This window comes from Balaenoptera acutorostrata, chromosome 14 (assembly GCF_949987535.1).
Source record: "Balaenoptera acutorostrata chromosome 14, mBalAcu1.1, whole genome shotgun sequence".
Classification (NCBI taxonomy): Eukaryota; Metazoa; Chordata; class Mammalia; order Artiodactyla; family Balaenopteridae; genus Balaenoptera; species Balaenoptera acutorostrata.
The window spans coordinates 51,099,893-51,122,937 of NC_080077.1; the positions used below are offsets into that span (position 1 = coordinate 51,099,893).

The 23,045-nt window shown below is 36.9% G+C and overlaps 2 protein-coding genes across 2 annotated transcripts in view; one reads left to right on the forward strand and one right to left on the reverse strand.

The window, feature by feature from the left end:
• Positions 1 to 10,426, reverse strand: part of FIG4 (FIG4 phosphoinositide 5-phosphatase) — a 135,790-nt gene extending 125,364 nt beyond the window's left edge. The window contains exon 1 of the mRNA XM_007190679.2: positions 10,149 to 10,426. Within this exon, the coding sequence (XP_007190741.1) occupies positions 10,149 to 10,214 (66 nt within the window). The 5' untranslated portion in view covers positions 10,215 to 10,426. The remainder of the gene's footprint in view (positions 1 to 10,148) is intronic.
• Positions 10,427 to 11,253: 827 nt separating this feature from the next.
• AK9 (adenylate kinase 9) overlaps positions 11,254 to 23,045 on the forward strand; it is a 123,221-nt gene continuing 111,429 nt past the window's right edge. Inside the window, exons 1-5 of the mRNA XM_057527853.1 lie at positions 11,254 to 11,327; positions 18,093 to 18,220; positions 19,485 to 19,548; positions 21,108 to 21,160; positions 21,260 to 21,356. Of these exons, the coding sequence (XP_057383836.1) occupies positions 18,104 to 18,220; positions 19,485 to 19,548; positions 21,108 to 21,160; positions 21,260 to 21,356 (331 nt within the window). The 5' untranslated portion in view covers positions 11,254 to 11,327; positions 18,093 to 18,103. The remainder of the gene's footprint in view (positions 11,328 to 18,092; positions 18,221 to 19,484; positions 19,549 to 21,107; positions 21,161 to 21,259; positions 21,357 to 23,045) is intronic.

The window sequence follows — 23,045 nt, forward strand, 5'->3', positions numbered from 1 at the left end:
ATAGGAGCACTTAAATATATAAAGCAAATATTAACAGACATAAAAGGAGAAATTAACAATAATACACTAGTTGTAGGGGACTTTAACACCCCACTTACATCAATGGACAGATCATCCAGACAAAAAAATCAATAAGGAAACAGTAGTCTTAAATGACACATTAGACCCTTTGAAATTAACAGATATCCACAGAAATTTGCATCCAAAACCAGCAAAATACACAGTCTTTTCAACTGCACATGGAACACTCTCCAGGACAGACCACATTCTAGGCCACAAAACAAGTCTCAACAAATTTAAGTGGACAAAAATTATATCAAGCATTTTTTCCAGACAACAGTAGGAAACTAGAAATGAAGTACAGGAAGAAAAACGGGAAGAACACAAACACATGGAGACTAAACAACCTGCTACTAAAAAACCAATGAGTCAATGAGTCTATGAAGAAATCAAAGAGGAAATCAGAAAGTACCCCGAGACAAATGAAAATAAAAACACAACTTTCCAAGATCTACAGCATGCAGCAAAAGCAGTCCTAAGAGGGAAGTTTACAGCAATACACGTCTACCTAAGAAACAAGAAAAATCTCAAATAAACAACCTAACCTACCATCTAAAGGAATAAGGGAAAAAAGAACAAAGCTCAAAGTCAGCAGAAGGAAGGAAATAATAAAGATCAGAGATGAAATAGAGACAAACAAAAAAGAAGAAGAAGAAAAGATCAATGAAAACAAGAGCTGTTTCTTTGAAAAGATAAACAGAACTGATAAGCCTTTAGCCAGGCTCATCAAGAAAAAAAAACCCACAGGACCCAATCAAACAAAATTAGAAATGAAAGATGAGAAATAACAACCAATATCACAGAGATACAAAAAAATCTTAAGAGAATACTACTACAAACATTTATATGTTAACAAATTGGACAGCCTAGAAGAAATGGTTAAATTTCTAAAAACGTACACTCTTCCAAGACTGAATCAGGAATAAATAGGCAATCTGAAAAGACGGATCACAGTAGTAAAAATGAATTTGTAATAAAAGAAAAACCTCCAGGGAGACAAAAGTCCAGGGCTAGATGGCTTTACAAGGGAATTCTACCAAACATATAAAGAGCTAATACCTAGCATTCTCAAATGATTCAAAAAATTGAAGAGAATGGAATAATCCCAAATTCATTCTATGATACTGAAATCAGACAACAACACTACAAGAAAAAAAGAAAAGAAAAGAAGATTACAGGCTAATATGTCTGATGAATATACATGCAAAAATCCTCAACAAAATACCGAATTCAACAATACATAAAGAGGATGAGACACATGATCAAGTGAAATTTATTCCAGGGATGCAAGGTGGTTCAATATCCACAAATCAATCAATGTGATACATCACATTAACAAAACAAAGGATAAAAATCACCTGATCATCTCAATAGATGCAAAAAAAGCATCTGACAAAATTCAACACCTTTTCATGGTAATAATTGTAATCAAAGTTCATACAGATGGAACATATCTCAACATAGAAAAGCAATTTATGACAAACCCACAGCTAACATCATACTCACAGTGAAAAGCTGAAATTTTTCCTCTAAGATCAGGAACAAGACAAAGATGCCCACTCTTGCCACATAGTATTGGAAGTCCTAGCCACAGCAATTATACAAGAAGAAGAAATAAAAGGCATCCAAATTGGAAGGGAGAAAGTAAAACTGTCACTATTTGCAGATGACATGATACTATATACAGAAAACCCTAACATCTCCACCAAAAAGCTATTAGAAATAATAAATGAATTCAGTAAAGTTGCAGAATACAAGATTAATACACAGAAATCTGTTACTTTTTTATACACTAATAATGATCTATCAGAAAGAGAAAGCAAGAAAACAACCTTGTTTAAATTCACATCAAAAAAATAAAATACTTAGGGTTAAATAAACTTAACCAAGGAGGTGAAAGACCTATACTCTCAAAACTATAAATATTGATGAATGAAATTAAAGATAATACAAAGTAATGGAAAGGTATCTTATATTCATGGACTGGAAGAATTAATATTGTAAAGTGACCATACTACTGAAAGCAATCTTCAGATTTAATGCAATCCCTATCAAAATACCCATGATATTTGTCACAGAACTAGAACAAATAATTCTAAAATTTATATGGAACCACAAAAGACCCCGAATTGCCAAAGCAATCATGAGAGAAAAGAACAAAGCTGGAGGTATCAGTTGCTGTAACTTCAGACTATACTACAAAGCTACAATAATCAAAACAGACACATAGATCAATGGAACAGAGAGCCCAGGAATAAACCCATGCACTTACGGTCAATTGATCTATGACAAAGGAGGCAAGAATATAAAATGGAGAAAAGATAGTTTCTTCAATAAGGGGTGCTGGGAAAACTAGACAGCTACATGAAAAAGAATGAAATGAGAACATTTTCTCACACCACATACAGTAATAAACTCAAAATGGATTCTCAACTTATATATAAGACCAGAGACTATAAAACTCCTAGAAGAAAATATAGGCAGCAATTTTTTTTGGATCTTTATCCTAAGGCAAAGGAAACAAAAGCAAAAATAAACAAATGGAACCTAACTAAACTTAAAAGCTTTTCACAGCAAAGGAAACTATCAATGAAATGAAAAGACAACCTACTGAATAGGAGGAAGTATCTGCCAATAATATGACTGATAAGGGGTTAATATCCAAAATATACAAAGAGCTCATACAACTCCATATTAAAAAAACAAACAGTCTGATTAGAAATGGGCAAAAGACCTGAATAGACATTTTTCCAAAGAAGATATACAGACAGCCAACAGGCACATGAAAAGATGCTAATCATGAGAGAAATGCAAATCAAAACCACAATGAGATATCACCTCATACCTGTCAGAATGGCTATCATCAAAAAGAACACAAATTGGTGAGGATGTGGAGAAAAAAGAACCCTTTTACACTGTTGGTGGGAATGTAAATTGGTGCAGCTACTATGGAAAACAGTTTGGAGGTTCCTCAGAAAACTAAAAATAGAACTACCATATGACCCAGCAATTCCACTCCTGGGTATATATCTGAAGAAAACAAAAACACTAATTTGAAAAGATAATGCACCCCAGTGTTCACAGCAGCATTATTTACAATAGCCAAGATACAGAAGCAAACTAAGTGTCCATCAACAAATGAATAAAGATGTGTGTGTGTGTGTGTGTGTGTGTGTGTGTAAAATGGAATATTACTCAGCCATAAAAAAGAATGAAATTTTGCCATTTGCAACAACATGGATGCACCTGGAGGGTATTATGCTTAGTGAAATAAGTCAGACAGAGAAAGACAAATACTATATGTTATCACTTATATGTAGAATCTAAAAAATAAGACAAATGAATGAATATAACAAAACAGAAACAGACTCAAACAGATATAGAGAACAGACTAGTGGTTACCAGTGGAGAGAGGAAAGGGGGGAGGGGCAAGATAGTGGTAGGGAATTAAGAAGCACAAACTAGTATATATAAAATAAATAGGCCACAAGGATATATTGTATAGCACAGGGAATATAGCCAATATTTTATAATAAGTTTAAATGGAATATAATCTATAAAAATATAGAATAACTATGTTGTACACCTGAAACTAATATAACATTGTAAATCGACTATACCAATCTTACACAACCACTTTCAGAAAACAGAGGAAGGAACACTTCAATCATTTTATGATGCCAGAGTTATCATGACACCAAAATCAGACAAAGATGTTAAAGAAAATGATAAATCAAAAGCTTGACCATAAAAGTTAAAATCCTTAACAAAGTATTAGCAAATAGAGTCTAGCAATATATGAGGACAATAACACAGCATGACCAAGTAATATATACCAAAAAAAAAACAAACAAAAAAAACTCAAGGTTTTTTTTTTAACATTTGAAAATGAATTAATGTAATCCACCATACTAAGCAAAGAAAGGAAATGCCATATACAGATGCAGAAAAAACATGTAACAAATTTCAACATCTATTCATGATTTTTAAAAAAAAAGACCTCCTCCTGTTTGGGAAAAGCATCTTAGGAACTTATTTGGAAACAAGAATTTTTTAGAAGTCTGCTGCTCTAATCTACAGATCCTGGACTTCACCTGCAACATTTCCAGCCTCCAGCTAACCCAGCTCACAATCCGAGTTGGCTCTTGGCAATCTATCCTGTTTGTCCTGAATTCAGTGGTTTTTACATACTGATAGACTCCTTGGTTTGTCTCAAGTCTGAAGTCAAGGGGAGATTCTGTCAGCAACCAAGGACCTCTGTTCAGTCCTGAATGGTGGGTTTTTCCTCCAATAGCAGTGCTTGTCCCTATACTTGTGCTCCTAAGTGTATAGTTATATAGTTAAACCACCCCACCAGATTGTCCCTATTTGTTGAATATATTGTGCAGTGTTAAATACATTGCACCCTTAAAGCTGTCTGTTCCTTTATCTTTATTTCAAAAATCTGAACATATGGCCAGGATATACTTGAGCTCATTGTTGGTGAAATTTAAATGTCAACAAAATAGTATACTCATTAAAGAACTTTTATAAATAAAATAAAATTTTTAAAAAACCTCTCAGTGAACTAGTAACGGAAAGAAATCTTCCTCAACCTGATAAAGGGCATCTATGAAAATCTACAGCTAACATCACACTTAATGGTGAAAGACTGAATACTTTTCCTCTAAGATCAGGAACAAAACAAGAAAATGTCTGCTCTCACCACTTCTATTCAACTTTGTACTAGAAGTCCTAGCCAGGGTCATAAGACAAGAAAAAAATAAATAAAAAGCATCCAGACTGGGAAGGAAGAAGTGTTCCTCTTCCTAAATGATAGAAATATTCATGTAGAAAATGCTAAGGAAATGACAAAAAAGCTACTAGAATAAGTGAGTGTGATGAGAAAAAACACTATTTTGAGTTGCTGCCTAGGCATTTTACAGTGTTCTACCCTGCTCATACCAACAGTGCGGACATTTAGATAAACACCAAGCTTCGGAGTCCTGCCATAAATTCCTGCTTTGCTTTTCCCGGGGCACCTTTTAAAACAGTCACTTAGAGCTAAGCCCTCAAAAAGTTAGTGATCTCTACCCCAACCACCTTAAATGTACTAGGTGCTTGCTACCCTGCTTTCTATCTCCTGTTTGCTTGTGAACTGAGATGGAGGACTGCCCTTCCCCCATTCATTGTGCCTCCCCCCAACATTTCTGAGATATATAAGTAATAAATTTTGTGACTCTACTTCCTTTGTGTGGATGTATTCAAACTATGCCTTCAATCAAAACAAGCTCATGGTTTCATGTCCCCAGAGTGAGAGCTCAGATACTGAGAGAGCTACCTGCCAAACCCCTGTGGATGGCTTGTGCCCCCTCATTCAGCAAGTCATAATCTGCATATTCTTAATTCAATACACCAGCTCCAGCTTCTCAACACAGTGAGTTTAGCAAGGTTTCAGGATATAAGATCAATATACAAAAAGCAATTTCTATATACTAGCAATGATCAATTGTTAAATCAAATTTAAAATTCCATTTGCAATAGTATAAAAGTTCATAAAATACTTCTTAGGAATAGGTTTTTTAAAGACATATAAAACTTCTACACTGAAAACTACAACATATTGCTGAGAAAAAGTAAAGACCTATTAAATGGAGAAATACACCATGAATTGAAAGATTCAATATTATCAAGATTCAGTTCTCCCCAAATCTGATTTATAGATTCAATGAAATCCAAATCACAATCCCAACAGGCTTTTTATTATAAATTGATAAGCTGATTGTAAAATTCATATGGAAATGCATAGGATCTAGAAGAGGCAAAACAACTTTGGAAAAAAATAAAGTTGGAAAACTTACACTTCCTGATCTCAACACTTACTATAAAACCATAATAAGCAAGACAAGGTGGAAATGCCATAAAGAAGAACAAATGGATCAATGGAACAAAATAGAGAGTTTAGGAATCAATTCACATTTCTTCAACTAATTTTTCACAAGAATACCAAAAAATTCAATAAAATAAAAGATAATCTTTTCAACAAATGAGGCTGGACAATTGATGTATGGAAAAAAGTGAACCTCAATCCCTGTGGTTGCCAGCCTCCAAGAACCCTTAAAGACTCTCATCTCTTGGTATTCATGACCTCGTATAGTCCCCTGCCACAGAACAGGGCTGGTCTGCATGAACAATAGGATATTGCAGAAATGATGGCGTGTGACTTCTGAGGCTAGGTCACAAAAGACATTGCAGCTTCGCCCTTGTTTCTCTTGGATCATTCTTTCTGGACAAATCCAGCTACCACATCATAAGGACACTCAAGAAGTCCTATGGAAATGCCCATTAGGTGAGGAACTGAAGTCTCTTGTCAACAACCAGCTCAACTGCCAAGCATGTGAGTGAGCCATATTGGAAGTAAATCCTCCAGCCCAGTCTAGAGCACTGTAGCCCACCTGACATCTGCAACTTCATGAGATCCTGAGTAAGAAGCTCTCAGCTAAGTCACACCCAGATTCCCAATCTACTGAAACTGTGAAATACGAAATGTTTGTTATTGTTTATATATTTTTTAATAAATTTATTTTTTTTTTTTATTTTATTTATTTTATTTATTTATTTTTGGCTGTGTTGAGTCTTCGTTTCTGTGCGAGGGCTTTCTCTAGTTGCCGCGAGCGGGGGCCACTCCGCATCGCGGTGCGCGGGCCTCTCACTATCTCGGCCTCTCCTGTCGCGGAGCACAGGCTCCAGATGCGCAGGCTCAGTAGTTGTGGCTTACGGGCCCAGTTGCTCCGCGGCATATGGGATCTTCCCAGACCAGGGCTCGAACCCGTGTCCCCTGCATTGGCAGGCAGATTCTTAACCACTGTGCCACCAGGGAAGCCCCTTTGTTATTGTTTAAAGCCATTAAGTTTGGAGGTAATTTGTTACACCACAATAGATAAGTAATGCAATCCCTGCATCACACCATACACAAAATTAATTTAATATGAAACACATCCCTAAAAGTAAAGTTAAAAGTATAAATCTTTTAGAGGAAACATAGGAAAATATCTTTGTGCTCAGGGAGTAGGCAAAGGTTTCTTAGATAGGACACAGAAAGCAATAACTACGAAAGAAAAAAACTGATAAATTATACTTCATTGAAATTAAAAACTTCTGTTCATCAACAGATTGCTAACACAATGTGTATATATGTATATAAAATTTTATATATATACATAAAATCATCACATTGCACACCTTAAATATCTTACAATTTTGTCAATTATACCTCAATAAAGCTGAAAAAAAGATCATTAATAAAATGTATAGGCAAGCCGCTGACTGAAAGAAAATATTCACAATACATATATCATGAAGGACTTGATTCCATAATATATAAAGAACTCCTACAAATCAATAATAAAAAGGCAAACAGTCTAATTTTTTAAAGTGGGCAAAAGACTTGAACAGACACTTCAAAAAGGAAGATATAAACATAGCCAATAAGTACATGAAATGATGTTCAACATCACTAGTCATTAGGGGAATGCAAATTAAAACCATAATAAGATGCCATTATACACCGCTAGAATAACTAAAACTAAAAAGACTGACAACACTAAATGCCGGCAATGATATGGAGCAATGGAGACTTTTATACCTTGCTGATGGGAGTGTGAAATGGTGCAACCACCTAACATCAATCCTATGACCAGCAATTTCATTTAGAGGTATTTACCCAGGAGAAGTGAAAACATATGTCTACAAATATAACTGTTCAAGAATGTTCACAGCTGGCTTATTAACAACAGTCTAAATGTGGAAACAGTCTAAGTCAATAGGGAAAACATAAACAAATTGTGGAATATGTATACAATGGACAACTATTCAATAAGAAGAAGAAACAAACTACTGATACACACAACAACATGGATGAACCTCAAAGACATTATGCTGAGCAAAAGACACTAGATGAGTGTGTACTGTACAATTCCATTCACATAAAATTCTTGAACAGGCATATCTAATCTAACATTTAAAAAACAGAATATTAGTTGCCAGGAAGGGAAAGGGAGCAGTTGACTGGATAGGGACACAAGGGAACTTTCCACAGCAACATAAGCGTGTGGTTAACACATGTATACTTCTGTCCAAATTCTATAGCTTAGATTTGTGCATTTCGATTTACATAAATTTTAAAGAAAAAGAACCATATAAAATAATAAGTTGTGGGTGGGAACTGGAACAAGTTACAGATAATAGAGGATGACAGAATGTTGGTAATTCTGGAGCTGGGTGATGGCTAGATGGGAGTTTATTATACTATTCTGTTTACTTTGTATTTGCTTGAAATTTCCATAACAAAGCTAAAAACAGAAAGCCAAACACATAAACCATAAACCCAATGTTTAGCTGATTCATCTGAAATACAATTACTCTGTCAAATTGCTGTATAAGTTTCTAATCACTCTCAATTTCTACATGCAATTTGTTGCCATCCAGTTACAAACTATCTATGCCTGGCACCAGCGGCCAGCCCACACTATTCAACAGCACCGTCCTAACCTGTTTTGCCTCATTTTTCTTCTTCACCAAATAATAACAGGAATAGCAACAACATTTGCCCCTTAGAAGTTTTATGAGGATTAAATAATAAAGTATGTAGAGTGCTTTGACCAGTGCCTGGCATAGAACTCTTCCAAAAGCATTAGCTATTAGTCTCATTAATACAACCTGCTACCATTTGTTTTTAATTCCTAGGATCTATTTAGTTGCCAGTAACTAAACAGGCAACTAAGAGATACAGAGTTTACTCTCCTCAGAATGGGAGCCACTGAAGGGTTCTGAGCAGAAAAGCCCTATAATATGAATTGTGCTTTAGAAAGAACACTCACATCTCAGCCAGTCCTCATGAATGTTCAGCTTATTAATGGGCTGAAATTTCTGTGTTTTAAATATAGTATGTATGTTTCTACCTAGGGACATTTATCAGCACTTGTACAGAAAGCAGAAGGTTTTGTTTCAAAATGATACTTCTGTACAGCTCTCCTCAGAGGACAACTGAAGATATTTGCAAATACAGTATATTAGGTAATTTCATCTTCTGGTCTGGATCTAATCAAATGAAGTTGTCACCAAAACTAATTTAGGGTCAACAGTGTTTCTACACTAATGATGACCTGAGGCAGACAACCTATTAGGACCCTGTTATAACTGAGAAACTGTTAGGATAAGTACCTTCTTATACTCTTCTATCTAGTAGAGACAACCCAAGTTCCACTGACTGTGCCTTATAAGACACTCTATAGCACAAGGAAGAGTACTGTGCACGTTTCCAGCACATGCAATCTTGTTACCATAAAGTGTAATTTAAACACAGACCCTAATATCACTGTTACCCCAATTTTAAAAAGTATACTTTATTTTCCAACCACACAAACGACAAAGTACGTATGTCTATAAACACCATTCCCTAAATTTTAGGGAACTAGTAACCTAAACATAAAAACGAATCTGCTTATTCTACTAGCAACTATTTTCATGGCAATTTGAAGTAATAAAACAAAATAAAATGTGTTGGAAAAAAGTCAAGAGAAAAGCAAAATAATGTTACCCCAACAAATCAACTGTCTTTAAACAGAATAAGTTTTTCTTTCCTTTCAAATAAAGAGAACCAAAACTGTCAGCAATAAAAGCGCACGTAATTAACATAAATCATAGCGATGCTATGCCATAGAATAGGAAAACAGACAAGTTACCGATTCACAGGTCAAAAACATTCTCCATACCCCTGGCTGTATTGTAACCAGTGAACTGTAGAACTCTAAGACTTCCTGAAAGTTGCAAAGAATTTCAGTAACTCGTATAAAACCTCATTAACAGTTACTGAGATACCACAAACACCTGTTGCCAGTGTGTTCCGACCGTGGCTTTTAAGTGGAAATGTTTACGTGCAAAAGCCCTGGGTGCGATAACTGGGCGAAGCCCCCTCAGGCATATTCCCGCCGCTGGGATTAGAGAATTGGGAAAATGGGGGGGGGGGGCGGGGGGGGAAATGCTGCCTCTGCCCCACACCTGCTCGGCCGCCATCCTCCCGCCCGCGCTCCACTGCGCAGAGTACTCACAGCTCTAGTCTCGTACAGGACCAGTTTCTGAACCGAGCTGATAATGGGGGCGGCGGCTGCGGGCATGGCCCGAGCTAATGGGGGCCCCCACGGCAGGGACCCAGGCCGCGGCCCAGGTTGTGGCAGCCTCTGGACTGCCCCAGGAGACTCGAAGAGAAGACGTCTCAGACCCTGCACCCCAGCTTCAACCGGGAAAAACACCGCCTGGGCGATAAATACATAGACGACCAACTAATACTGCTTAAGTGTTTCCGGATCCTACGCCCCACCTCCAGGCAAGCCCAGCCCCAGGCACGGAGGGGGCGGGGCTGGAGGATGCACCATAGAGAGGTCGTGTAGAGGTTCCCAGAACCTGCGTACTGCCGAGGGAGGAAGCAAAGAGCGCCATCTTTGGTACTGGCAAGAGAAAAAGTGGGCGGGGAAAAGAGCTGCTGGTTTAGTTGAATCTCTCGTTTATCTGGTCCTTCTCTTTAGAAAAGTGGATCTTTTGGGACTGGATTGCTTCTTTTGAAGAGGTTCTCCGAGTTGCAGATAGATCCATTCCCAAGTTGGTCTGTTTTTCCCTGCCTGCTTCTGCCCTTGAGTTCTTGGAAACCTACAACGTTCTTTCACTGAGTGTCTGTGTTTCCCCCCCGCCCTCGCTCTCTTTGTTGTCTATTTTACCCTTAGGAGAGTCAACAAAACCCACATTGTCCAGAGGGTGTGTGGTTCAAGCAATTTTTTTTTGAATCATCTAAAGTTGGAAATTTCCAACTTTGCCACATACTTGTGCACGAGGTTAACCATCTGTAAATTCTAAAAATGAACTGCCGAGTGTAATGCAGTGCAGTGTAGCACTGGCTTTGTAGTTCTGCATTAAAATAAGCTTTCTTCCTTTGGATGTGCGTGAACATAAATAGACAATACATGTACCTTCTTTGACCATCACCTTCCATTTTTGTGAAAAGAGTGTATTCTAATTATGAATACAAAATTAGGTACAAAAGTGAATATTGAAAATGAGAAAATAAATCACAGCCCCACCTCCCGAGGCCCCGCCCCCCGAGAGGCTTTGCGCTCTTCTCAGCTCTGGGTTCCCTTGGCAACCGCTCAGCAGATCCCTTGGCAACCGCTCCACAGAGAGTCCCGGGAGGCGGCTAAGGCCTGCTGGTGGGGTCCGCTGGAGTCCGCTGCGGCCAGGTAAGTAGGGGTCGGAGCCCACCGCTCAGATGCATTTGGGTGTCGCACGAATGGGATCCCACCTCCTGTGGGAACCCCAGACCAGTTCCTTTTCTTGCAAAACTAAACTTCGGGATCTCCGTAAATTCCGCTTTTTAAACCCACTTCCCTTTTCAAGTATCAATGTCTTCATTCCACAGATAAGTACTGAGCACCTACTGTGAGATGTAAGATGTACTCTAGTGACAGCTAACCCAGCCTAGGCAGAAGTGCTAGGTTTCCCAGGAGATGGGCCCCCTGTTAACCGCAGAACCCACTGCTAGAGGATTTCTCAACTGCTATAAGTGTAAGGAAACTTTAAAATTTAAAATCCATAATGTGGCATTAGGGATTATATTGTAAATTCAAAATTGAGAAATTACAAATTTTTAAATTAATATTTAATTATTTATTATTTTACATTTTCTTTCATAGTTTGGGACCCTTTTTATTAAAAACTAGAAACATGGCCATGTCAGTTCTGGCATTTTGCATTGACTTAGATCTTTTAACTGGGAAAAATATTTAGTTCTGTTCCACTTCATAATGGAAACCAACTCTTCTGAACATGAGTTAAGTATTTGCACAATGTTTTTATTTAGGATAACAACTCGAAATAACTGTAGAACTCTGGTTTTCCAATATTTAGTTTTCAATTATTATGTTATACTATAATTAAGGACTTTCATTCGAACCTGGTCTTAGTTTTGTTCACCCAGAAGTAGATCCTGAGACAAAATTTGAGGACAAATCATTTACATGGGCAATAATCTAGCAAACAACAGCAGGAAAGGGAAGGAAGCTAATAAAGGGAATATTATCAAGCAAATTTCTCTGTGGGCTGAATTCACTGGGGAATGCTTGGATGTCTGTCCCAGTTATTCCTTGTAAGGGGAAAGGGAGCTGGGGTATTTATTCACCAACTCCCATCAGTTATTGGTTGAGGGCTGCTATGGCAGGACATTAATTCCCTGTAACTTCTAGTCTGCCCTGTGCTCAGGCAGAATAAGTTCTGGCAGCTAGAAAGAGTCCTTAGACAAAGAGTCCTTAGACAAAGAATCACACATGCCAGCACTTGGAAGTTGGGCTGGCCATCCCTGGAAAAGGCACATATCAAGTGGATAGGGGCAGGGCACTAATAACATCTGCTACGTTCCACTCTTTGTGCCACTCATAGCCACTCCCCTCCCCACACATTAAATTTCCAACACCTTGTCACTGGTTCTTCAAGGCGGTGTCTGGTCCCAGTTTCTAAAAGAAAAGGAAGCACAAAAATACAGATATCTCCCTGCCCCCAATTATGCAGCAGCAACTACCTCCACCTGCCAGTGCAGTAACTCCTTATACAAGGGTGTGACTCATTGGGGATCACCATATATCATGTTTGTTACACCACTCTCATAGCCCCATTCACATGCTTCTTCCCCAGAGCTCTTCTTTCTCTTATCATCCAGTCTTGCTCCTTCCAGGCCCTGCACCAAGCCATTCAGCACTGTTCTCCAAATTGAGGACCTAGGAATACTGCTTAAAGCCCTACCCGCCAGGAGGATTTCCCCTAATCACCATCTCTCAGGGCTACACCTGAATGGGACTAAAGTCTGAAAGCATTCCATTTACAGCTTGCACCGATATATCGTGATTCATCCATGATTTTTTTTTTGTTTTTTTATCAGCTGTTCCTAGGGAATGCTATATGAGGTATGAGCCAAGAGACATTGGTGAGCCAGAGATAGGTGACATGGGGGTGTCTAGGCTGCTTGCTTATGAAATGTATTTGGCCTGATCCCAGTGTTCCATTTTTCTCATTCAGTGGATTACTGCTGTGCCTGCCCAACTTGAGGATTTGATTGTCTGACATACCCAGCTCATGATGGGCACTTCCGTGTGACGTCCCATGGCCAGGCATTCTAAGATTCCAAAAGGTGTCCTACCCACCACAGCTACCTCTAGCATCGTGGGATCTGGCCAGGTATATGGCCCATGAAGCAAGGCCTCGGGCACCGTAGCCTGAAACTGCTGCAGAGCTCTCTCTTGCTCTTGGTCCCACTCCAAACTGACAGCTTTCCAAGTCACCCCTTAAATGGATCAGAGCAGTATTCCCAAATGTGCTACATGCTGTCTCCAAAAACTAAAGAGACTTACAAAATATTGCACCTCTTTTTTAGAGGTAGAAGGTGTAAGGTACAGTAACTTGTCCTTTACCTTGGAGAGAATGTCTCAGAATATCCCAGACCACTGGCCTTTTAAAACTTCACCAATATAACAGGTCCTCGAATCTTTGTAGGTTTATTTCCCACTTTCTGCTGCCCACACGTCTTAGGAGGGCATCCGGAACACTTGCTACTTCCCGCTCACCAGGTCTGATATTGTCAATATTGTGGATCAACAAGACCCCTTTGTACTATATTTGTTACAAAGAGCAGGAGAGTTCCCGGGGTAAGACTAAATGTCCATTGCTGACTGTTCTAAGTAAATACAGACTGCTTCTGATCCTCCTCCTTGATGTGTATTGAAAAAAAAATGCATTTTCCAGCTGAGTAGCTACATAGCTAGTATAAGAAGCTGTGTCCGTCTAGCAAAGTTCTCTGCACAGCAGTTGCAATTGGGGCTGCCCCTAGTTAAGTTTACAGTGGTCCAATATCATCTGTCATGATCTGGTTTTTGCAGAAACTCAGACTAGAGAATTAAACAGGACGATGCATCTTTTAAATAGTTTTGGGGTAGCACTCTTCCATTTCATTCAGGATGATTTACTATTGTTTATCTAGGGCAGAGGCTAAGGAGCAGGTGTGCAGTTTCATGAGCTTCCACTTGGCCTTTTCAATGACAGCGGCCCTTATTCCACAGTTAGGGAATCCCTGTGAAGGTGTTTCCAGCTGCAATCCCTGTTATGCACTCAAGGACCAGGAAAATAACCACCGAGTGATCCTTCAGACCCTTTGGATGCACTGTAAGACAGACTTGAGCCAAGGTTCCATTTATCACTGGTTCTCCATTCACCCTCACTCTAATACGAGGCTATGATGGCATTTTGGATCTGCTGGTATTGATGTCAGCTGAGACCCTGTGTCCTATAACTGTTGAAAGAGGAGAATATTCCTATTTCCACGGTGTCTATTTCTCTGGTTAATGGTTGTAGGTTCTCTTGGGGAGAACCTATAAGTATTCTCTTATAAATACTTGCTATGGAGTTGTAGGCCAGATCCTCGAGGACTCCTTGCCGTCCCTTCAGTCAGTGGGCTCTGGAATCATGAACAAGGAATCATGATTTCCACTGTGGCTGCTGACATCAGCCTTTGGTTCACTTGCCCTTTTTCGTTTTTAGAAATGTAAGTTAATCAACACTTTCATCGACTGCTCCTCTGTCTCACCCCTGGGGTGCCCATGGTTTATCACTATCACCGCAGATCTCTGTGGGTCTTGCTTGTGGCCATTCTGGGCTTGCTGCCCATTATAGTAATTATACTTACTTTGTTTCTGACAGTTAAGGGCTGCCACCTGGCCTCTGCTCTTCCAGACCCCGTCATCCCCACTGACACATGAGAACCCAGTATCAAAGCGGCCTCTCCCTTACTTTAAATCCTAGCCCAAAAAAGGACAGCCACCACTGAGCTTCTTAATGATGCCAGCGCTCCCTTACTAGCTCATTCCTTAACATCTTAATGAAAAGAGTGCCCTCTGTCCATCCCAAAGAGCAGAGTAGGCTGATGGTTCTCTGGCCTAACATAATAAATCGATTTAACATGCCACTTCTGTGAGTATTTAACACCTGCCCCTGTGCCCTGTCAAGGCAGTTCTGGCATTTACACCTCATTGTTTTTTTCCAAGCTTCAAGTAACCATACCAGCAGTGAATTAGGACTTGCTCCAGGTGTCCTAGCTAGGATGTTAAACTATGAGTCGTGGGAGACAGCCCACTATCAATAAACTCCTATCCAGTCTGCATTCCCCTCACCTGACACCCTCAAGATCTTTCCCAGGCCTGTTCTCCTGGCTCCTGTTGGTACATCATAGCCAGGCCCTGGAGCTCTTTAGGTGCATAACACCTTTCTTCCTGTCCAGTGCCTCCCCAGTTGGGCTGGGCTGACACTTGACCCCAGTTACTGCTCTAGAAGCTATGAGGGGAAATAAGCTTGTAAAAGTTGAGCATTGTCTTCTGAGGCATCTGCCTCAGGTGAGGCACGAAGAGACTGCTCTCTTCCATAAATGAGAAGGTTACTTCTGTTAATACAGAGCATTTGGGGGTAATCTTGGGGTTCAAAACTCAAGGTACTTAGACATCCAACTAGATATCCCCATTCCAGGCCTTATCACCCTGGTTTTAGTGTGCTTTACAGAGACTCCTTAATAAATGCATTATCTCTCTAAGAGGTTTAGATGCATTTTCTCCTTTACAACTACATTTTATACTAGCATTACTTATTTTGATGGTATTTTTTAAAAACTTGAAATTTCAGCCCTTTAGTTCATGAAGTTCTCATCTCAAATTTTTTTAATATACTAGTAATACTTCTTACTACATCTTATTTCATATTGTCATATTAAAATAATATTGGTATATTAAGCCCATTTGAATATTCTTAACTTCCACAGAGAAATGTAATCATATCGCATTTACCTGGAAGTATATAGCCCCCTCCAATCTATTTTTCATTGTTCTGTGAACAATGTCCCAGATCACTGGGACAAAGTTTTGTTCCATTTTTCAAGTCTATTCATTAAAGTATTTTCATAAGGTTTTGTAACTTTTCCATAAAGGGCTTGTATATCTTTTGTACTATTTAATCCTGTTTATTTTATATTTTTACTGCTAAGTCATATATATATTTGGTTAAATTTTCTAGCTATTTTTGATATATAGAAATGCAACTGAATTTTGTATAATGATTTTGAATTCAGCAAATTGGATTATCTTACTAATTCTTAAAATTTATCTGTGACATATTTGGGTTTTCTATGTAGACAGTCATATCAACTGGGAATAATTACACTTTTCTTTCTTTTGTCTTAAAAAGAACATTTTAAATATTTAATCATTAAATATAAGGGTGTCTTTCATTCATACCCTTTATCAATAAAAGAAGTTCCCTTCTATTGTTAGTTGCTAAGAGGTTTATCTTTTATTGAACATTAAAGGGTGTTGAATTGTCTCATACTATTTCTACATCTATTAAGATAATCATATAGTTTTTCTCCTTAAATTTATTTTAATATGATAAATTAATTTTCTCATACTAACCATCCTTGAATTCCTGGGGAAACCCAACTTGGCCATGATGTTATTATCTTCTTCATATATTGCTAGATTCAACTTGCTAATAGTTTGATTAGGGTTTTTAAAAATCTTGTTCATGAATGAAGTTGGCATATAATTTTGCTTTTTTGCACTATTCTCTGGTTTAGATATGGAGGTTATATGAGAGCCATAAATTAAGTAAGAAGTCTCCACTTTATCCTTTTTCTGAAAGAGTGTCTATAAGATTGCAAGACTTGGAGCACTTCAATAAAACCATCTGGTTTCCTTATTGGAAGATTTTTAGTTACTGATTCAGTTTCCTTAATGGTTATAGAACCACTCAAGTTTTCTCTGTTTCTTAAGAAGCTGATTTTTCTAGTAATTTGTCAATTTTGCCTAAGTTTTCAAATTTGTTTGGGATAACTTTATGATAGCCTCTTATTATCTATGTATCTGCAACATTATTTTCTCTGTGGTCCTTCCTCCTATGTCTAATATTGTTTGACCAAGTAGACAGTAAATCAGTAAGCATTATGTAAGATTTAACCAATAAAATTCACAAACTTGATGTAAACAACATTTAAAGAACACTACATCAAACAAATATAAATTGTGTATCCTTTTCAAGGATGTAGACAATTTTTTTGAAAATTACCATGTGGTAGGCCATAAGGCAAAACTCAACAAATTTCAAAGAATTAATATAATATGGAGAACAGTCTCTGATTATAATGAAAGAAATCAACAACAAAGAAAACGTAGGAAAATCTTAGTTTTGAGATGTGAGAAAACACACCTCTAAAAAACTAATGTCTAATATTGTTTAATTGTGCCTTCTATCTTCTGTTCTTGATCAATCTTGACAGAGTTTTCTATTTGTAAATTTCTTCAAAATACCGCTATTTAGCTTTGTTGACCTTCTTTATATAATGTTTTTCTATTTTTCTTTTTATAACTTCTTAAATTGTGAGCTTATATATTTTGTTATATATTATGTTCATTATTTTTCAGTTCTACATATTTTCTCATTTCCATTAGGATTTCTAATTAGAGCCATTAGTAGGCCCTACACACATACCCATTGACAAATTTATATGTGTATACACATATAACATATTTAATTTGATTTTTTAAAGCATTTGCTATTGGGTTTTTGTTTGGCTGGTTGTGTGTACACTAATTTGATCTTTAATAGAATACACACATCAAAACATACATGTGAATATATACATGTATGTATTTTTTCCTTAACTTAGTCTTTCAAAGATACTTTATTTTAGCTGTCTTATATAGCATATAGCTGGCCTTTGCTTTCTGTCTCAAACTATGAACCTATTATTGTCTTAATAGATCAGTTTAACTTATTTGCCATTATTGGCAAAATCCATCTCTTAGTGGCGTGGAACGGCTTCTGGGCTAAGTAAATTCACAGAATAGTCTAGTTCTCCCTAACCTGCCTTCCTGTTCCTCCTAAATTAGGCACTTTAACAATCTTACTCTTTCTTACTGTAGTATTTTGTATTATGACTTCTCAAGAGACGACAGAAGAGCATCCTTTTCTGGATATATTTAATGAAGATGAAGCTGACAAAAACTTTATGTTGTCTAAACCTGTTTGCTTTGTTGTATTTGGGAAACCAGTAAGTTATCTCTTCTAACTTATTATTTAATATGTTTTTTAATTTTTAAAGTCATAATCTCATGTTACCATACAAGATTGAGAACCACAGAGTGTGCTAATTTTTTTGAGTGTTTGTTAGACTTTCACTGTATGACAAACTCTGATATAGTATTGGTTGTAAATTATAACTTTCTCTCCTTTTGTACACTATTATTGAAAAGGAACCTAGATTGTATTTATCTTTGCTTTTATATTATGAATAAATTAACTCATCAAAGCACTGCACCATTACAATTGTTAGTAGTATGTGATCCAAGGTTATTTCACACTTAACTTTCATATAAAACTTTCTGTGAAATTTGTTGTGAGGCTCTCTGGATATGTGAAGACAGGACACTAAAGAGACAAATGGAGGATACTCTCATTAGTGTCTAAAGCTCCTGAGAGGGGATGTGCTTCATCTTTACCCACAGTGTGTTAGTGGACCTATGTATTATCTTTCTGCAAAACAGGAAGAAACCAAGAATGGCTGTCATAAGATAGCTCACCTTCCTAGGCAGTTCTAGTAAGGACCTCTAGATGAGAGCTTTCTTCAGCCTCTGAGCCTAGTTGGTAGTTACCATTAGAGGGCCTAAGGTGGTTAATATAAAAGCCTCTCCAGAATAGCAGAGTCTAAGGGCTGACTTGATTTTCTAGAGACCCTGGGACAGGGTCAAGAAATGGTTCCAATAACTTCTATTATGTTTCTAAAAAACAGAATAGAATTTTAAAGTCAACAGTGGAAGCAATGAGATGCAAGTGTTACTTCATTAAAGTGAACTTTTATCTTTAAACTATGATACTTTTCAAAGATGTACATTAAGAAGGAATTTTTGCTCTTGAAAGTTACTAAATGGAAGTCTGTCAAGACATTCACAATTATAAACTTTAGGAAGGCAATAAAATGATGAATCTCAATATAATCACAATGATTTGTACTCAAAATTACAAAATTTAACAATCGAAAGAGTGCAATACCTAGAATACCATTATAGTACAGCTTCCTGGTTTCAGGGCTATTTTCTTAATTAAAAAAAAATCACTTCATAAAATGTGGCAAATGGGACAGTTAATGGAGAAAAATGAAGCTATAAATATCTAGGGTCTATTCTTTATTGTATGGAAAAAATTTTACTTGATAATATTATGTAATTATAGTAACCATCAATAGAATCTTTTAAAATATCTGTTTTATTGGCAAATAGCTATTCTATTGGGTTTTAAATAATATCTTTGTTTTTAAGGGGGTTGGGAAGACAACATTAGCCCAACAGATAACACAGGCATGGAAATGTATTCGTGTAGAAGGTAAATTTTATCTTTTTTCCCAAATATTTTATTATGAAAACTTTCAAATATGCATTAAAATGTAAAGCATTGTACAGTGAACACCCATACGCCCATCTACTTACTATCTATTAGAGTCTATGATTAACATTTGCTATATTTGCTTTATCACACATCACTATCAACCCAGTGAACATTATCTTTAAAATAGCATCAAACATGTTTTGCCCTTCTGTGAGTCTTAGTTTTGGTCATAGAATTTAGGACGTTTATGAAACATCTTTGACTCCATCCTACTGCTTCCCATTCTCTAATTCCATAATTTAGAACTATTGGAGATATGTGTGTTTTGGGTGTCTCCCTGTGAAATATGAAAAGAGATGGAACGCTCACAGCTGCTCTTGGGAAGATTTTTCCAGGATTTAATTATCTTCAATGATAAATTTTATTTTTTATTAATTATAATTTGCTTTGCATTCTTTGCAATATATAAGACAGGGATTGATGTCTTTTTATATAAATATTCTTTTAATCAATAAAACCATTTATGCCTTAATAGAAAAATAAGCAAAAGAATGAATCTGTAATTCATAAAAGTGGAAATAAAAATGGACAAATATAAGAAAAGAGTTTAACTTTGCTGTTACTCAAAGAAATGCTAATTAAAACAATGCTGATCCATATTTGCCTAATAAATTGGCAGTGAATCTTTAAAGTTTCTACCATCATTGTTGGCAAGAATGTTATCAAATGAGCATTTCACATGCCATTAGTGAAATTGTGATCTGGTACAACTTGGGGGAGAGACAGATTCTGCAACACGTAACACACACACACACACACACAAAACTTTAAAAATTTCCCCTTTTTTAATCAAAATAAAATTCACTTGTAGGAAATCTTAAAAAGTACCAAACTTTCCATAGATTATTAGCAGCTAGGGACATAATCAGCTCCTGGGTCCTCCCCTAGGTTATACCTCTGTCATTTCTGTCCCAGGATATCTTCCATCACGGAATGAAATATCTCCTCTTAAAAAGGAACCAAGTTATTAGAATTTCAGCCTCAGGACCCCTTTTTGCTAGATAAATTTCCATGTTTATCTATTTTTAACATTTCTTGATGCATATTTTCCTTTTATACAATCAATGTGCAAAATTAATGGGCTGTAGGTGTAACTACGTATGATTATAAAAGAATCTGGACCGGTAATACTACTGTATACTTTGTATGATACTTTGTAATTTCCAAATCACTGTCATATACAACCTCATTTCATCCTCGTATTCCCTTGCATACTACACAGGGCACAAGCATGCAAGGTGCAAAGGTGTTTGGGAAGTTAGCTTCCCCAAGATCCTTTAGCTAGTGAGTGTCAGAGACAAATTTTCTGTGGAATACATTCTGCTACCTTATACTTTAGTTAGGCTTAAATGACATAATGTGTATAAATGTGCTTTGTAACCTCTAAAGTGACACAAATATTAATCTTTGTTACTAGTTAAAAAACACACAAATATGTTTCTTAACTTGGAAATTCTAATAACAATTTGTGCTAATATTTTGAATTCATATTTTAGCTTTACCAATTTTGGAAGAACAGATTGCCAGTGACACTGAATCAGGAGCTATGGTAAACAAATCTAACTTTCAAAATTGTTACGATTTCCTTAAAAGCTATGTGTCACAGGTACATTATACAATCATGTACAATATCTGTGTTTGTTCTTAGTTGCAGTCGATGCTGATCAGTGGTCAAAGCATTCCAGATGAACTTGTCACAAAGCTAATGTTGGAGAAGCTCAACTCCCCAGAAGTCTCTCACTTTGGTATGCTTATTTTCATATAGCAGTGGCTATCAAAGCAGCCTTAAAACTCGTGGTTTACCTGAGGCACAAATAATTCCTGAAGTTGCAGGTTTTTTTTTTTTTTTGCCCTGGCATAGGAAAGGAATCCCAGAGTCCGAATTCAGTTGAGCAACTCCAATAGTTTTATTTGCTTGTTCACTTGTTTTTATTCTTCAGAATCTACATTTGTTTTCAAATTTTAAGTTTATATGATTCAATCTTCTTTTAGTAATGTGTTATCCAGCAAAAGCATCAAAAATCTGCTGTGGTCCTTGATGCAGTGCTGACAGCCTCTGCTGATTGCCTTCCTATTCACCCTGAGTTTTATTACTAAGTCCTGACAATGATTAGGTTTCTCTGCATTAATCCACACTAATAAGGCTGGAATGGGAAATACAACGACACCAGCGTACCCTCTGGCTCCAGATATTGGCAGGCTGTAGCCTGTTCATCCAGTCTACCCTCTGCCTCTGGACCCAAGAAATCTCCCTGCCCTCAAACGGATGCTGAGAAGGGGCTTTGGACCTAATTTCTCAAGAAAGACTACTGAAGTTCGGAATGACTAAAAAGAAAAAAGCAAACTCTATGGCATTTGCAAAAGAAGGAAGAAGAATTAAAATGTGTTTGGGAGAAAATCATCCACCTGAAATGGATTTATTGAATGAGAGCAGAAAAATTTAGAGATCTGCTTTATATTCTCAGTAAATTAAGAGAGGACACTGTCACTATTAAGAATACAGGAATACAAATAAAGTGCAGTACAATGAAAATCAATAGTGGAAATAGCAACAGCAGACTTGTCACTGAAGACCATATATATATATATATATATATATATATATATATATATATATGTATAACATCTATGTCTATGTAGAAAGATCTATATATAGATTATGTACAGAATGAACTATATCTATTCATATATATATAGATATATATCCAGATATCATCTCCTTTATTTCATATAAATATGCTATCTGTCTATCCATTTATCTATCTACTGATCAGTAATAAAGAGGATGAACTTGGGAAAAACACCCAGAATGTGGGAAGTAAAATGAGTAAAAAGGTAAAAAGGACAATCACGGAATTCCAACACAGGTCAATAAATGACCTCAAAAAGTATAATGATTGAAACTGAAAATGCATATATAAAGGTAGATAGGCAAATATCTTTCTGTTTATTCTTTACCTCACCTTACCTCTTGAGAAAATTTAGAGTGATTTACATGGCAACAAAAAAATGGCATAAATTATAAGTATTGGCAAAAAGAGAAAGCAAAAAACATGAGAAAAATAAATCTACTCAGCTATGCCATTCAGTGTTCATAACCCTTTTAACTTCTTATTACAGAAAATTTCAAGCAAAAGTAGAGAGAATGATATAAAATCCCCCCATGTGTCAAAAACCCAGCTTCAACAATAACAACTGTTGTTTCATCTTATTTCATCTATGCCTCTGCAATACCTCCCCCCGCAACCTACTTTTTTTTTTTAATTTTATTTATTTATTTATTTAATTTTGGCTGTGTTGGGTCTTCGTTTCTGTGCGAGGGCTTTCTCTAGTTGCAGCAAGCGGGGGCCACTCTTCATCGTGATGCGCGGGCCTCTCGCTATCGCGGCCTCTCCTGTCGCGGAGCACAGGCTCCAGACGCGCAGGCTCAGTAA